The sequence below is a fragment of the Cervus elaphus genome, chromosome 13 (genome assembly GCF_910594005.1).
Source record: "Cervus elaphus chromosome 13, mCerEla1.1, whole genome shotgun sequence".
NCBI lineage: Eukaryota > Metazoa > Chordata > Mammalia > Artiodactyla > Cervidae > Cervus > Cervus elaphus.
In genome coordinates, this window is record NC_057827.1 from 30,393,623 (window position 1) to 30,409,817 (window position 16,195).

General features: G+C 46.7%; 1 protein-coding gene across 4 annotated transcripts in view; it reads left to right on the top strand.

Moving 5' to 3' along the window:
- IL16 (interleukin 16) overlaps positions 1–16,195 on the top strand; it is a 112,539-nt gene that overhangs the window by 54,751 nt on the left and 41,593 nt on the right. For all 4 annotated transcript variants that reach the window (XM_043921373.1, XM_043921372.1, XM_043921376.1 and 1 more), the window contains 3 exons: positions 5,545–5,687; positions 6,606–6,716; positions 10,104–10,218. In XM_043921373.1, coding sequence (XP_043777308.1) covers positions 5,545–5,687; positions 6,606–6,716; positions 10,104–10,218 — 369 coding nt within the window. The remainder of the gene's footprint in view (positions 1–5,544; positions 5,688–6,605; positions 6,717–10,103; positions 10,219–16,195) is intronic.

Sequence of the window (16,195 nt, forward strand, 5' to 3'; positions counted from 1 at the left end):
ACTGTACTTTTCAAGGCACTGCACCATAAGATTTAAAGTGTTTTGTTTATTTTTGGTGTTTTTTTAATGTATGTATTATTTGTGTGAAAAGTGTTGTAAACCTATTACAGTACATTGCTATTAATATATAGCCAATTGTGTTAGTTAGGTACCTAGACCAACTTTGTTGGACTTACGAACAAATTGGACTTATGAATGCACTCTCAGAACAGAACTCATTTGTATGTAGTCAGCTTACTGCATTGGGAATATCAGTGATGTGGGAGGTTTGGGGGAGGATGGGTCTCTGCTCACCCAGGCAGACTGCCCCAAGACGGTATCCGCAGGTTTTCTGGAGCATCCTACATTGCATGTGCATGCCCTGGCCAGCTGGAGCACCTCTGCTTTTGTCGATAGACCTTTCTGTGGGTTGGTCAACTCCTCTTCTAGGTGGATCTCAAGTTCCAAGTTGGGAAGAGCCGACACTTGAGGATAGAAAAGAAGGGCTTTACTCTTGCTCTGTCATCTGACAGGCTCCTTGGTCTTAGGAAGTCTGTGGTCTCTCCCAGAGCTTCTGTCACCTCACCTGTTGCAGGATAGGAGTTGGGACTGAAAGATGTCATGATTCTTGGTTGTTGCAAATAGGATAACACTAACTCAAAATTCAGGAAAATGTGAAGAATGCAGAAGAACATGAAGAAGTTAAAACCATGCCAGATCTGAATATTAGAGACCATCTGCATCTCCTACTGGGCAGGCAGATTCTTTACCCCTGAGCCACAGGGACGCTTTGGTAACAGCTTTCAGCTTATGCCAACTCCAGAGTACCTCACTGGGCTTTGTTGTTTTCTTAAACCCCATCTGCCGTTTGTAAATGGCCCCTTCATTCAATTTCTCAAAGTCCTAGCTCAATGTGCTTTTTGCTTCTGTCAAACCCTCACTGGTCCAAGTGCCTATAAACTCAGTGGAAAGAATAGTTTTCTTCACAGGTGCAGTTCAACACCCCTTATTATTTACTTCTCTTCTTTGGAGTGCTCCTGTTCTTCTATTTGGATGACCATCATTTTGTCAGTTATTTCTAAAAAGTGTTTTGGTTAAATTCATATTTGGCTGCCGTATTTGCTGAACATACTTTTTTCAGTTTATTCTTTCTCTTTTACTTTTTTAACATGAAGATGTTCTCATCTGATCTAATCAAATCCATCAGATTTTTCCTGTCTAATCCTAAAAGTTTCTTCCACATGTAGAGAGCTATTAAATACTTGGTGATGTTTTCTCCCAGTCTTCTTCTCGTGTACACTTATTTAATTATTACACTATGATACTTTTAAAGTGCCTCCAATTTATCAAGATTTACAAGGTAATTATAGATATATGCTTGCGCATGTTTCTTGAATCATATTTGATTACAGATTTAGGAGAGAACCACAGAGGTTAAATAATATGAAGATTATTTTGTGTAGAACCATATTGATTAAACTATTTCTACATAGTATTTTATTCTAGTTTTTAAATGATTTGCCTTCCCCCTAAATTTACTCTCTTTGTACTTTATTTTTGATGTTTGATATGAAACAAGAATCTAGATAGATTTTTTCTTTTTCCTAAGTGGCTGGTTTCAGCATCAGTCATTGGTAGTTTTTGCCCATCCTCTTATTTCATTCTTTTTGTTTACTTTGCTTATCTCTTGTAAATGATAGCACTTATATCTTGAAAGCAAATCTGGCAGTCTAAGAGAGAGGCTTAAGCCATTGACTTTAGTATTATAATTAATATTTGCTTTTACTCATATTCTTTTTAGGGTTTCCCAGGTGGTGCGAGTGGTAAAGAATCTGCCTGCCAATGCAAGAGACATAAGAGTTCAGTCCTTGGGTTGGGAAGATCCTCTGGAGGAGGGCATGGCAACTCACTCCAGTGTTCTTGTTGGGGAAATCCCATGGACAGAGGAGCCTGGCAGACTATGGTCCATGGGGTTTCGAAGAGTCTTTCTGTTTTTATGGTCATTTGTCATTTGTTTTCTGTGTTTAGTTTTTGCAGTGATTGGAAGGTTTATTTAGTTTTTTATCACAACTTCTTCATTGATTAAGTTTAATCAATCAGGCTTAATCAATTATTAATAATAATACTTGAGACTGTATATTTCCGAATTGTCTGCCTTATAGGAGATGGGGTGTTTCTCTCTAGACCCTTTCCCATTTATTTCCCCATTTCATAATTCCATGTAAACTTAAATAAAAACTCTTGTTATTATTGTTGTTCAGTTGTTCAGTCATGTCTGACTCTTTGCAACCCCATGGACTGCAGCACACCAGGCTTCCCTGTCCTTCACTATCTCTTGGAGTTTGCTCAAACTTTTGTCCATTGAGTCGGTGATGCCATCCAATGATTTCATCCTCTGTCACCCTCTTCTCCTCCTGCCTTCAATCTTTCCCAGCATCAGGGTCTTTTCCAATGACTTACTTCTTCACATCAGGTAGCCAAAGTTTTGGAGCTTCAGCTTCAGCATCAGCCCTTCCAATGAATATTCAGGATTGATTCCCTTTAGGATTGACTGGTTTGATCTCCTTCTGTCCAAGGGACCACAATTTGAAAGCATGTTTTTATATAACCATCAAAACACATAGTTTCCCTGTCAAAAATTGTTTTGGCTTTTGCATTTGGATTTTATAACCCCATTTTCAGTGAACTCAGGGCTACATGTTAACTGGTTTCAACTCCCTCCCACCTCAGCCAAGGTGATAATTTTGATGTATTTCCTTGATGTTGGAACATATCCAGTAATTTTCAGAAGGGACAGGAGAGGACTCAGACCACCAGTTGGTGCTTTGGAGAGACTGTTCTGTCCTGACTCCAAGCCTGTGTCCTTGCTGATCTGAACTCACAGTGTGAGCAAGAACCTCAGAAAGCCTGGGTTGGTTTTTTGTTTTTTCTTTCTGCCTGACTCAGTGAAGGTAGAAGTGGAGCTGGCGTGGCCTGTCTTACTCCCATGGTGCCGGCCAGTGGCTTTAGGTGCTTCTGTCCTATGGGCTGATCCAAGTTGGCCTCGTGTTTACTTGTCCATATTCCCTGAACCCAAGCCATGCACGGCTGCCCTTCTTGATACGGTAGTCCCCTTGCCCTGCTGAGGGCAGGAGAATGGGAGACTGGGATCCATTTCCTCATGAAAAAGTAAGGATTGGACATTTGAGTTTCCCCAAAGGACCACTGAGGGCTGGACACATCACCAGAGGAGCCTGATAAACACACAGACTCCCCCAGACCCCATCTGTGCAGGCATGGATTCAGCAGGTCTGGATGGGGCATTGAGATTTGAGCCACTTATGATAAAACACCCAATAAACACATTGCCTGGGCTTCCTTGGTGGCTCACTGGTTAACAATCCACCTGCCAGTGCAGGAGACGCAGGTTCAATCCCTGGTCTGGGAAGATCCCACATGCCTGGGGGCAACTAAGCCCATGCACCACAGCTGCTGAGCCTGTGCTCTAGAGCCCGGGAGCCGCAACTACTGAGCCCATGCGCCCCACAGTCTGTGCTCCACAACAAGAGAAGCCCATGCACCACAACCAGAGAGTAGCCACTGCTTGCTGCAACTAGAGAAAAGCCTTCACAGCAACAAAGACCCAGCATGGCCAAAAATAAATAAATAAACAAAATTATATATTTTTAAAAAACATGATGCCCAGGCAGATTTAGGACCATCTATAGCTCCACTTCCCAACTCCGCCCCATGATTCTTTGTCCCCTCTTTCTGGAGCGTGGTTTTCTGAACCTCTCAGCTTCCTCTCTCTCCTGGCCCCTCTGGGGGCAGTTGGTCCCTGTGTGTTGGGGAGAATCACCTCCTAGTGTGGAGAGATGCTGGGAGCAGCTGTCCTGGCAGGGGAATGTTTCCCCAGCCACTCGGATCGCCAGTGAACCACAACACCTCCTTTCTCCCCCAGGCCTTCATCCCTTTCCTCCTCCTCCCTTAAGGATCTCACATCTCCAGGAAAGCCTGTTGTGTCCCATTTTCTCAGCCCACTCTGGGTAGTGGCTTCCTTTCTCCAGCCTATAAACCAATTTAAGTCTTTCCTACCCTAAGAATAAATGCAAACCAAAGCTCTGTGCCAACCTGCCTTCTTCCCTCTGAACCACCACCTTCTTCCCTCTGAACCACCACCAATCTCACGTCTTTCTCTTGGGGAATTTCCCACCAAAGCCACTTGTGTGGAGGGACACTGGGAAGGCCCCGCTCTTCTCTGGGTGCCTGCCAACCAGCACAGTGGCCAGTGTTCACATCCTGCTCACTTGGAATGTGGCTTATCCAAAAGGAGATGCTCAGAAGGGTAAATGATGTGTCCATTGAAAAGACTAAGCACAAAACTAAAGAAAAGATGCAAAATACCTCATTAATAACTTTGCAGATTATTTATATGTTTAAATGACATAGTTTAGGTATATTGAACTAAATAAAATATATTATTAGGAACTTCCCTGGAAGTCCAGTGGTTAAGACTCTGCAGTTCCTCTACAGGAGACACGGGTTTGATCCCTGGTCAGGGAACTAGCATCCCTCAAGCTGTGAAGCATGACCAAAAAAAAAAAAATTATTAACATTAAACTCTTTCTTTTTCTTTTAAAAATGTGGCTACTAGAAAATTTCAGATTACATATATGACTTGCGTTGTATTTCAGTTGGGAAGCACTGGTCTCAGACAGTGAGGAGCCATGGCAGATAATCTCTGAAGATTTTTCCAGCTAGAAGCAGTAGAGTAGATTTCCTGGTTGGGTAAAAGGAAGTCTGAGTTTCCCCCTAAAGGAAGAGAAGATGATTGCCATGCATTTTCTTAGATCCTCAAGGACTCATGAGTTGACTCTTTGCCTGCCTGTGTTAGGGATGTGTGGCCTTCCCTGGTCCTGCAGTGGTAAAGAATCCACCTGCCAATGCAGGAGACCCAGGTTTGATCCCTGGGGAAGGCATGGCAACCCACTGTAGTATTCTTGTCTGGAGAATCTCATGGACAGAGGAGCCTGGTGGACTAAAGTCCATGGGGTCGCAAAGAGTCAGACATGACTGAGCACGCACTCGCGTTAGGGGTGTTTATGTGCCTGTGTGCAAATGTGTGTGTAAGAGGCAGATCATCCAGGCTTCTGCCCCATCTCTCCTCTGGCCCTGCCTGTATGGGGCATCATTTCTGCTTTCCTCCTCTCTCTTGAAATGCCCCCCTCCTCACCCCTGGCAGCAGGGACTGGAGCTGACAGATCATTGTGGTTTCCTGAGCACCCAGCATCCTACTTGACACGTAGGAGAGGCCACATCAACCCTCACTGAGTTGAGCTGAGTCGAAATGGAAGCAACAGTCCCACCTTCATCTCGTGGTGCACACAGCATGGACGAAGGTAGCCAGAATACTGGCTACTTCTTCCTCTGCCCTCCCCTATCAAGTACCTGGTGACTATCCTTCAAGTTCACTCTGGCCCCCAGCTCGTGAGGGCTGGCTGTGGGCAAGGATGATGTTCTATCTCAGAGAGCTTCGCTCTCTGAGAGCACAAATGATTTCTCCCTTTCTTTCCTCTCCTGGGTTAGGTGTCAATCCCTATTGCACAGGAGAGACGGATTTTCCGACGACCAAGAAGTCAGCGGCTTCTGCGGACAGGCAGCCTTATTCCCTCTGCAGTGGCAGGAAGTCTCTCTCTCAACAACTGGACTTTTCCGCAGCAAAGTTTGTGGTAAGAATGAAGGGTGGGGAGCCCCGAGAAGAGGGAGTGAGGGGAGGACTTCCTGAAGAACCTTCCTGGCGGTTTGATGTCCACAGGGTTACAGTGGTGAGGAGCTGGCTTGGGGGCAAAGAACCACATGAAGAATGGTCACCTGTGACCATTGCCCACGGCTGCTTCCATGTTATTAGGATCTCATGGGCAGAGAGCACTCCACCTGTGCAGACCCTGAAGTGGGGCTTTACATGGATCCCTTTATTTCATCTGTATACCGACCCTAAGAGGTTGTCGAGGGAAGTGGGGGCAAGTTAAGGAAGGCATGGGAGTTCACATTTTTAAAAACAATTTTTTAAAAGAGTTCTATATACTTATTTGACTGCACTGCAAGCATGTGGGATCTTAGTTCCCTGACCAGGGATCAAATCTATGTCCCTGGCATCAGAAGGCAGATTCTTAACCACCAGCATACCAGGGAAGTCTTACATCTTGGGGTTCCTGACCCTCTGCCTACCACCCTGTGCCTGGCCCAGATGAGGATCTCCGTAAATGTGTCTTGGATTCTGTTGAGGACATTCTTGGCCATTGGCCCCCAAAGCCTCTGCTGGGGACTCTGAGTATAGGACTCACTGTCTGTGGTCTGTGATGTGTGGTCTGTGACTCAGGACTCACTCCTGTAACAAATCTTAGTTAGCATCTGGCTGCTGGTCAAAAGGGAGCCTGGGCTCAGCAAAGCTGTCTCTTGGGGCCACCAAAACAGACCCTTGCACTGGACTCCCAACCATCTGCCCTGCATTCACACTGCAGCCGCCATGCGGCGGACCCTCAGAAGAATAGGCATCAAGGTCTTCTCCTCCGTGGGCTTTCCCCCTTCCTGAGGGAGTGAGCTGACATCCTTGGACTCATCCTCTCTCCACCTCATCCTTTTTCCAGGGCTTGTCGAGACCGACACGGTCGCTCAGCACAGCTCAGCTCGTGCAGCCCTCAGGGGGCCTGCAGGCGTCTGTCATCTCCAACATCGTGCTGATGAAGGGCCAGGCCAAGGTGAGCAAGGACCATGGCCAGGGGAGGCTTCTGGATGGACATGTGTTCCCAGGGAGCTGTCATGTCCCAGTGGGGATGGGGAGCGGCGCTGGGGATCCGGGCTTGGAACAGGAGTGTCAGATGCTGTCATGCGAGCGGGCTCAGGGAGGGGCAGGCAGGCTAGCTCTGCACAAAGCAGGTCACAGGAAGACGAATGTTCCCCAGTTTGTCCCTGGTTTGCTGTTTTTGAAAACAGTTTTACCCGATGATTCAGTTCAAATCGTCGTCATAGTCAGTTCAGGTGCTGGAACAAAAATACCATAGACTGGGTAGCTTAAACAGCATATGTTTATTTCTCATGGCTCTGGAGGCTGGGAGTCCAAGTAGAAGGTGCTGGCAGTTGACACGCATGTTGAGTACTTCTTCCATGATTTTACAATGGCTAAGATGGTAAAGAATCTGCCTGCAATGCAAGAGACCCAGGTTTGATCCCTGGGTGGGGAAGATCCCCTAGAGGAGGGCATGGCAACCCACTCCCATGTTCTTGCCTGGAGAATCCCGTGGACAGAGGAGCCTGACAGTCTACTGTCCTTGGGTCGCTGAGTCGGACACGACTGAGCAACAGAGTATGCACATAGTTGATGTACAATATTGTATGTTGCAGGTATACAACATAGTGACTCACAACTTTTAAAGATTGTATTCTATTCACAGTTATTGTAAAATAGTGGCTCTGTTCCCTGGACTGTGCAATGTCTCCCTGTAGCCGACTTACTTCACACACAGTGGTTGTGTTTCTTTATCTCCTCCCCCTGTCTTGCCCCTGCCCCCTTCATGAGGGCCCCACCTTTATGGCCTAGTCACCTCTGAAAGTTTCCCCCTAATGTACTGATTTGATGGGGGGGACACACACATTCAGTCCTTGTGTCTCCCCGAATTCAGATATGCAGACTGATTTTTGCCTCACAGTCGAGAAATACTGAAAGATAGGGAGAAAAGCCATGGAGGTGGTGGGACAGCCCCAGTGCTCCTGGGCACGCCCCGCAGAGCATGCTGCCCCGAGCGAGGAGCTAACATGGGCACCGAAGAACTTCTGGGGTAGACGCAGCTGCTGCTGCAGAGTTTTCAGGCCAGCCCAAGTGACCAAGATGCTTAATGGAAGGGTAGCTTTCTACCCACCTCATGATTTTGGCGTGTAGTGTGAGGGAAGAGCTGTTCACCGCAATGGTCTTCCTAGAGGAAGGCTCCACACGTCTGAAGTCCTCCTCTCCACCCCCCGTCACTTCTATCTCTTGGGAGCTCAGCAGAGGCAAACGAGGAGACACCAGTGGGAAGAGCTAAGATGACTATCCCTCCAGTCACAAGGGAGTCACTCTCTCCAGTGCCCGATTTTCTCCAAACAGCTCCTCTTCCTGATTCGTAAATCACAATGCTCTTACCTTCTTGGGTTTTTTGTTGTTCAGTTGCTCAGTCGTGTCCAACTCTGTGACCCCATGGACTATAGCACACCAGGCTTTCCTGTCCTTCATCATCTCTTGCATTTGGGCAGATGCATTTTAGTACAGTTGACTTTGAGATTGTTTTTGAGATTGTCTTTTGCAGTGCTCAAAAGAAGGCAAGGACTCCCCTGATATCCAGCAGTTAAGAGTCTGTGCTTCCAATGCAAGGGATGAGGGTTCGATCCCTGGTTGGGGAACTAAGATCCTATGTGTGCATGGCACGGCCTAAAAAATAAAAATTGTGTACATATAAAAAAGAAAGCAGAACGGAAAAGGACACCAACTCTCTAGCAAAGATGATTAAAAATGGTGTCAACTATCTCAGTGTGCATAGACTGTATAGTCAGTGAGTAGACTTCATAGGCATTTGCATCACTGGGCAGATTGAATCGGCCTTGAGGGGAAGCAGGAAGGTATTTGGCATAGGCAGCCTGGAGTGCAGAGCAGGAGTGGTGGCTTCAGAAAGAGGGCAGGCCTCCCACTGTCTCCCTGATACAACCTCCACACCCAAGACCTCCTCATTAACAGGCATGAGTAGGAGTGATGCCAGAACTGAGTTGAGGAGGAGGAAGAAGCAGAGCTGGAAGGATCCACCAGCGCTTGAGGTAGAGTCAAAGTCAAACCACAAAACCAGCTGCCAAAACCCAGGCATGGCACCAGGGGATTTGCAGGGACCCTTCCATCAATTCTTGTAAAACCCTGTTATTTTCTGCTAATAGATGAGGAGGGCCTACCTGGTGGTTCAGCAGTCAAGAATCCGCCTGCCAATGCAGGAGACCTGAGTTTGATCCCTGGGTCGGGAAAATCCCCTGGAGAAGGAAATGGCAATCCATGCCAGTATTCTTGCCTGGAGAATCCCATGGACAGAGAAGCCTGGCGGGCTACAGTCCATGGGGTCGCAAAGAGTCAGACACGACTGTTGCTTGAATAACAACATAGACTAGGAGCTGAGAATCTGGGACTCACAGGACTTGCCACGATCACTTGGTTAGTGAGCAGCTGACATGACAGTTACTGAAGATGTTCTGACCCCAGGATCTTGTTCCTGCCCACTGCACCCATCCTGCCTCACTGGGGCAGGTGACAGTTTGGGTCTAGAGCAATTATTTGAGCCAGGAAGAAGCTGGGAGCCCACACAGGAGCCCATCCACCCCTTTCTCATTTTCCTACCACTGTGCTTCTCTTGGACACCACTGGATTCCCCCGTCCTGCAACACCCACCACCTTCACCAGAAGCTCACTCCAGCACTGTGTCCACACTGCTTTCCTGTCTGGCCCCTGCTCACTGGGTTCTCTTAGGATCTGAAGGTGGCTCTCAGGCCTGCCACCTCTGTGATGCTGGGTGATGCATGAACTTCTCCGAGGAGCCTAGGAGAAATTGCCCAGCAGCACTGATGCTGTTACCTGGCAGCCATCACTTGGAGGGATCTTCCTGGGAGCCATGCTGCTGACCACGCCCTGGTGTGCTTGTGAGCTGATTCTAGAGGCCCAGCCTCCAGCCAGCATTCATGCCTTCACTATACAACATATGTTTCCTGAGTATCTGCCTCCGGAGGCCATACCCTGTCAAATAAAATGCACCCACTGCCTCCCATGAGCTCACAGTCTCAAGAGGAGCACCCTGCGACCCAAGCTAAGTCTCCTTGGGAAGTTGTTGTTGTTTAATCATGTCTGACTCTCTGTGGCCCCATGAACTATAGCCCACCAGGCATCTCTGTTCATGGGATTTCCCAGGCAAGTATACTGCAGTGGGTTGCCATTTGTTTTCTTAGGGGATCTCCCCCACCCAGGGATCGAATGTAAGTTTCCTGCATTGGCAGGTGGGTTCCTTTATCACTGAGCCACCCGGGAAACCCCTATGAATGGCATGGAACACGCCTCAGTCTGACCTTCTCCTCCTCTTTCCCAGGGCCTGGGCTTCAGCATTGTTGGAGGCAAGGACAGCATTTACGGCCCCATTGGAATTTACGTTAAAACCATCTTTGCAGGGGGAGCAGCAGCAGCTGATGGAAGACTACAAGAAGGTAGATCTCCCGGGCTTTACTAGGTGACGTTGGAAGAATCAAAAGAGAACCCCCAGGCTTCCAGTAGAAACTGTTTGTGTGGACCATTTTAAAGTCTTTATTGAATTTATTACAAAATTGCTTCTGTTTTATGTTTTGGTTTCTTGGCCATGAGGCATGTGGGATCTTAATTCCCCAACCAAGAATCGAACCCAGACCCCCTGCATTGGAAGGCAAAGTCTTAGCCACTGGACCACTAGGGAAGCCCCGGTAGAAGCTCTTGGGAATGTAACATGTGTCTCAAGCCTTCAGAATCCAGGTTGCCTGGATTCTGCAGAGTCTGCAGGCAGTGGGGTACATGGCCTTGATGGCTCTGTCATGTCTGGCCCATTGGCTGGGTGTGTTTGCACACTCAGTCTCAGTCCTGTCACTGCCCTGGGACAGAGGACCAAGGCATCTGCTCTGCCCCTTGCATTCCTGTTGTGCCTTTGCTTTTCAAGGCTCCTCTCAGTTGCTGGCACCCCCCCTCCCATTGACATCCTGTTTCTTTTCTGTTGTCTGCCCACCCCAGCCCACAACCATGGGGAGCCAGACCCAGTGCTCTAATGAGTTGGGTGAACGTTCTCTGCGAGCCTGCCCCGTTCTGGACCCTAGGAATGTGGAGGGTTATCAGACAGGGTCCTTCTACTGAGGAGCTAATGGTCCACCCACTGCCCTCCTTCCCCTTCTGCCCACCCTGTGCTATCAACTGCCTCCCTTCAGCTTTTTCATCTCTTCTGGGGAGGGAAGCCCCTGCGAGGAAAGGGTTGAAGGGCCTGAGATGCTCCCCGAGTGCCCCTCTCTGTCTCCTTGTCCTGGAGGGGAGGGTTTTCTCCCCACCCAGTCCCACCCCACAGTCACCCACCGGTTATTGGACAAGAGGCTTGACCACATGTTCTAACTGGAAGGCAGAATTTGGGGGAAGATGGTCAGGGAGCAGACTGAAAACCCTGCAGACCTGGCACTGGGCTACAAATGGATCTTTAAAGACAAGAGACTTCACAACCTTCCTTCTCTTCCCTACCAGGCCAGTTTCTGTGTACTCTGCTGGGAGCCTCACCACTTTTAATAATCCAACTTGTTCAGGGTAGGGTCTACCAACTAGAGCCTTGCAGGCCACGTCTGGGCCACTGCCTATGTTTATAAGGCTCACGAACGAAGGACAGTTTTCCTGTTTCTTCAATGGCTGAAAAAAAGTCAAAAGAGGTTTTGATGCTTTTGTGACAAACTAAATTCAAATTTCAGTCTCCATAGAAAAGCTTTACTGGGACACAGCCATACTCATTCATTGACCTCTGGTCTACAGCTGCTCTTGGGCAGCATTGAGTAGTTTCTACAGACAGCTTGTGCTTGCAAAGTTTAAAACGTTTTCTGTCTGGCTCTTTATAGAAAAAGTTTGCCAATTGTAACATTATATAGGGTTATGCATATGGATTTTATTATATGGACAGTGGGGAGTGTTGGAAGCTTTTTCTAATTTGGGAGGGACCAGCCAGGACCAGGGTTTTTTTGTTTGGTTTTTTTAAAGATGATTCAAGAAGCTGAGTGTAAAACGAAGTGGACTGGCCAGACACCAGAAACAGTAAAACCAGTTCAGAGGCTATTTTAAGACCAGGCTCCCAGATCTTCAGGGTCTTCCCTGAGGCTGTAAACTTGGGAGGAAACAGATGCTGAAGGGTGAAGCAGTGGCTTCTGTGGAGGTGGCAGATGAGGCCAGAGAACCCCTGAAGGTGTCTGATCTTAGTGAACTAGAGAACGATGATGAATTACATAGAAAAGAGGTGGAGGACTGGATAAATCACAAGCTGGAATCAAGATTGCCCAGAAAAATATCAATAACCACAGATATGCAGATGATACAACTTTAATGCCAGAAAGTGAAGAGGAACCAAAGAGCTTCTTGATGAGGGTGAAAGAGGAGAGTGAAAAAACTGGCTTAAAACTCAACATTCAAAAAATGAAGATCCATCCATCCATCCATCCATCCAGTGCCATCACTTCATGCAAATAGATGGGGAAAAAGTGGAAACAGTGACAGATTTTATTTTCTTGGGCTCCAGAATCACTGCAGACAGTGACTGCAGCCACAAAATTAAAAGATGCTTGCTCCTTAAAAGAAAAGTTATGACAAACCTAGACAGCATATTAAAAAGCGGAGACCACTTCACTGACAATGGGCCATCTAGTCAAAGCTATGGTTTTTCCAGTAGTCATGTATGAATATGAGAGTTGGACCATAAAGAAAGGTGAGTCCCAAAGAACTGATGCTTTCAAACTGCGGTGCTGAAGAAGACTCTTGAGAGTCCCTTGGACCGCAAGGAGATCAAACCAATCAATCCTAAAGGAAATCAACCCTGAATATTCATTGGAAAGACTGATTCTGAAGCTGAAGCTCCAATACTTTGGCTGCCTGATGCAAAGAGCAGACTTATTGGAAAAGACCCTGGTGCTGGGAAAGATTGAGGACAGGAGGATTGGGGGCAACAGAGGGTGAGATGGTTGGAGGGCATCACTGACTCAATGGACATGAGTTTGAGCAAACTCCGGGAGAAGGACAGGGAAGCCTGGTGTGCTGCAGTCCATGGGGTTGCAAAGAGTTGAACACGACTTAGTGACTGAACAGCAACCACAAGAAGGTGAAGGAAGAGGACCAAATGAAGATATTCAGTTTTAAACAGCAGAGTGGAGTCAGGTCTCCAGGTGACCACTAGGTGGCGCAGTCCAACAGGCGAATGAAAATTTGGGTCCCAGTTCAAGAAGGGAATTAAGCTTGTTGAATTGTTTATAGGGTCATGTGGAAAATAGCTGAAGTTATAGAGTGGATAAAGGAGGCAGGGAAGAGAGGAGAGTGAAGAGGGCTGAGGCACAGTTTTAGGAGAATAACTGAATCCAGAGGCCTGCAGAGGAGTCCCTGAGAGAAAAAGAGGAAAGTGGATCAGAATCTTGAGACTCTGATTTATATCTGCTGAACTTTTCTGTGTTTGAATAAAAGGTGGAGGAAGAACTGAACTGGCCAGGAGAAACCAGCTTCATGGATTTGCTTTCCAGGTTTTTGTCTCCCTTAGTTCATAGCAATCGTAAGAGTTCGGTGAAAAAGACAGTCAGCTAGTTTGCAGTCCTTGATTATAGCCTCAGATAATTAACTGAATCCCATTTTGTAACTTCTTTCAAAAGTGAAGCTTAAGCATAGGGCCTCGAGGCACTTCCCTGGTGGCTCAGCGGTAAAGAATCTGTCTGCCAATGCAGGAGACACAGGTTTGATCCCTGGTCAGGGAAGATCCCACATACTGAGGAACAACTAATCCTGTGTGCCACAGCTATGAAAGCCCTCTCACCCCAGAGCTCATGCTCTGCTACTAGAGAAACCACCACAATGAGAAGCCCACGCACCACAACTAGAGAGTGGCCCCTGGCAACTAGAGAAAAGCCCACATAGCAACAAAGACCCAGCACAGCCAAAAATAAATTAATCAATTTTTTAAAAAAAGAATAGGGCCTTGAATTCACAGGAGATATATCTATTGTGTTGACTGAAAAAAAGAAGATGCACAATGTGAGAGTTAGAGTTAAGTTTCATTTGGGGCAAAATGAGGACTGCAGCCCAGGAGACAGCACCTTACATAGTTCTGAGAGACTGCTCCAAACAGGTAGTGGGGGAAGGTCAGTATATAAGATTTTGGTGAAGGCGGCGTTCAGTGCAATCAAGCACTTACTTTACAAGAGGTTTTCTGCTAGTCACGAGGAGCTAATGTCACTAAGAGCTAATCTTAGTGCTTTTCTAGATATGAGGAAATGTGAGGATTGGGGTCATAAAATCAGTTCCTGAAATTATCTAGCTATCTATAAAGATCTGTTCCACCAGTTTCCCTGGAGCTCAAAGTGCCTCACTCTCTACCCTGGACTCGCTTCAGGGTGTGTCAAAAGTCAACAGCTGCAGCAGCCCAGGGTTCAATCTCCACAGAGGCAGATGGCAGATGCCCTTGGCAGGTGCCAATTTGTAGTTGACAGGTGCAACAAAACTATTGTGTCCAGATCAAGGCTAATAATATTTTATCTGTATTCCCCTTGCAAAAAAATGATTGTGTAAGATTTATATGGTGAAACCGAGGCTAATCACCTTCCACCAGAAATGACCAAATAAGGAATAAAGACTGGGGGTACCAGAGTTGGGCTCCGTGGCTCCCTTGGGATGGATCTTCCAATAATTTGAAGACAAGTTCAGGATTTTGTGTAATGAAGAATGGGTAGTGAAGTATGAAGTATGTCCTTTATAAATCCTTCCTTCAGCATGCACTTAGTTATATTGTGATTATTTTTTTAATTTGTGAGTTTTCATTCCTCAACTTGGCATCTTCTAAGGACGAGAACTGAGCCTTTTGTCTTTCTCCTCTAGTTTTAGCAACTGAACATATCGAGCTGATTTGAATATTCTCCCCACCTCTTTTATTGTCACAGACACATTGGATAAAACAGCACTTTCAAACTCCAGAGAAAGAAATGGAAACGCCCAGCTTTTCAGACACAAAGAAACCACTTAATCTCAAGTATGACATTCCCAGGAGTTGATGATGTGATAGTGAAACTGACTGGTGTCGTTTCTAGGGCTCCAAAAAGCTCTGGTACCATTGTTCTTTATGTCTCAGCACAGAAAGAATTCAGTGAGAGACAAAGTAGTAGATAAGGAATGGTTTATTAGAATAGGACACTTGTGGGTTCTATAGGTGGGCAGATGAGAAATGCCACACCCTGAGAACTTACCAGGCTACAGTTTTATAATAATATGGAAGCGTGGGGAGAAGAAGACCTTCTTTCTCTTTCTTGAGTAGACGTCATGCGTCCATCATCAGCTCCTCCTCCAGGTTGGCCAGGCACGTTTTCTTGTCCCTACAGGTCAATCTAGGTCCACACATTACTCTTTCTCATGTGTGCAGAGAGCGTGTCCTAGGGATTATTAACTTACTGAGCTCACTGGGCAGGATGTGGGGCTCACGCCACTGTTGTTTTTCTGTTTGGGGCATGTCTTCGGCTTCTGTCGCATGGTTTTGTTGCTAAACAGGCCTGCTTGGTTCTGTGGTCAAGCAAGCCTGCTTTCCTAAGTAATCATTAGCTGACAGGCTCTCCCGTATTTTTTCTACTCACAGTCCCCTAGTGGGATTAACTATTTAATCACCTACTTTGTCTCTTCACTCTGTCCCTGTCAATAGCACAGGAAGCTGCTTATGGCATAAGGCCCAGGGGCTGGGGTTTGATGCCCACACAGGGACAGGGGAGGTGGCCATGGGCCCTGGGAACCTCTGAGAACCTGCAGAAAGCCTTTGTGCTCATGAGCCAGCAAGCTAAGGGAAGCAAGGAGGAAATATAACGTTGTCCTCAGCTCTTGGGTGGAGGAAAGACATCTCCCTCAAGAAAACAGAGTCAGCCTGTGTCTGGGTGAGTCTGCAGCTTTCCCATCTGAACCCGGGTCTCAGGACTTCCACACCACCGAGCTTATGTTACAACTAGACCTAAACCAGCCCTGAGACCCCTGGGTGCCTACTGGAAAGAAAGGGAAAAAATAAAAGCAGTCTGAGGGCCATGGGGGTTCCACTAGTAAACAAGCTCCCCTTGAAAATGGGTTGAAAATAAAGACTATAACTTTTCAGCCATAAAAAGAATTAAATCCTGCCACTTAGGACAACATGGATGGACCTTGAAGACACTATGCTGTGTGAGGTAAGTCAGACAGAGAAAGACAGTACATGATCTTATTTACATGTGGACTAAAAACAGAACAAAAAACCTGAACTCACAGATTCAGAGACTAAATGGGTGGTTGCTGAAGGTGGTCAAAAGTCATTAGCTTCCAGTTATAAAATGAATCAATCATGGTGACTTTAGTTAATAATATTATATTGTGCGTTTGAAAGTAGCTGAGAGAGTAGAGCTTTTTAAAAGTTTTTTTTATTGAAGTATAGATGAT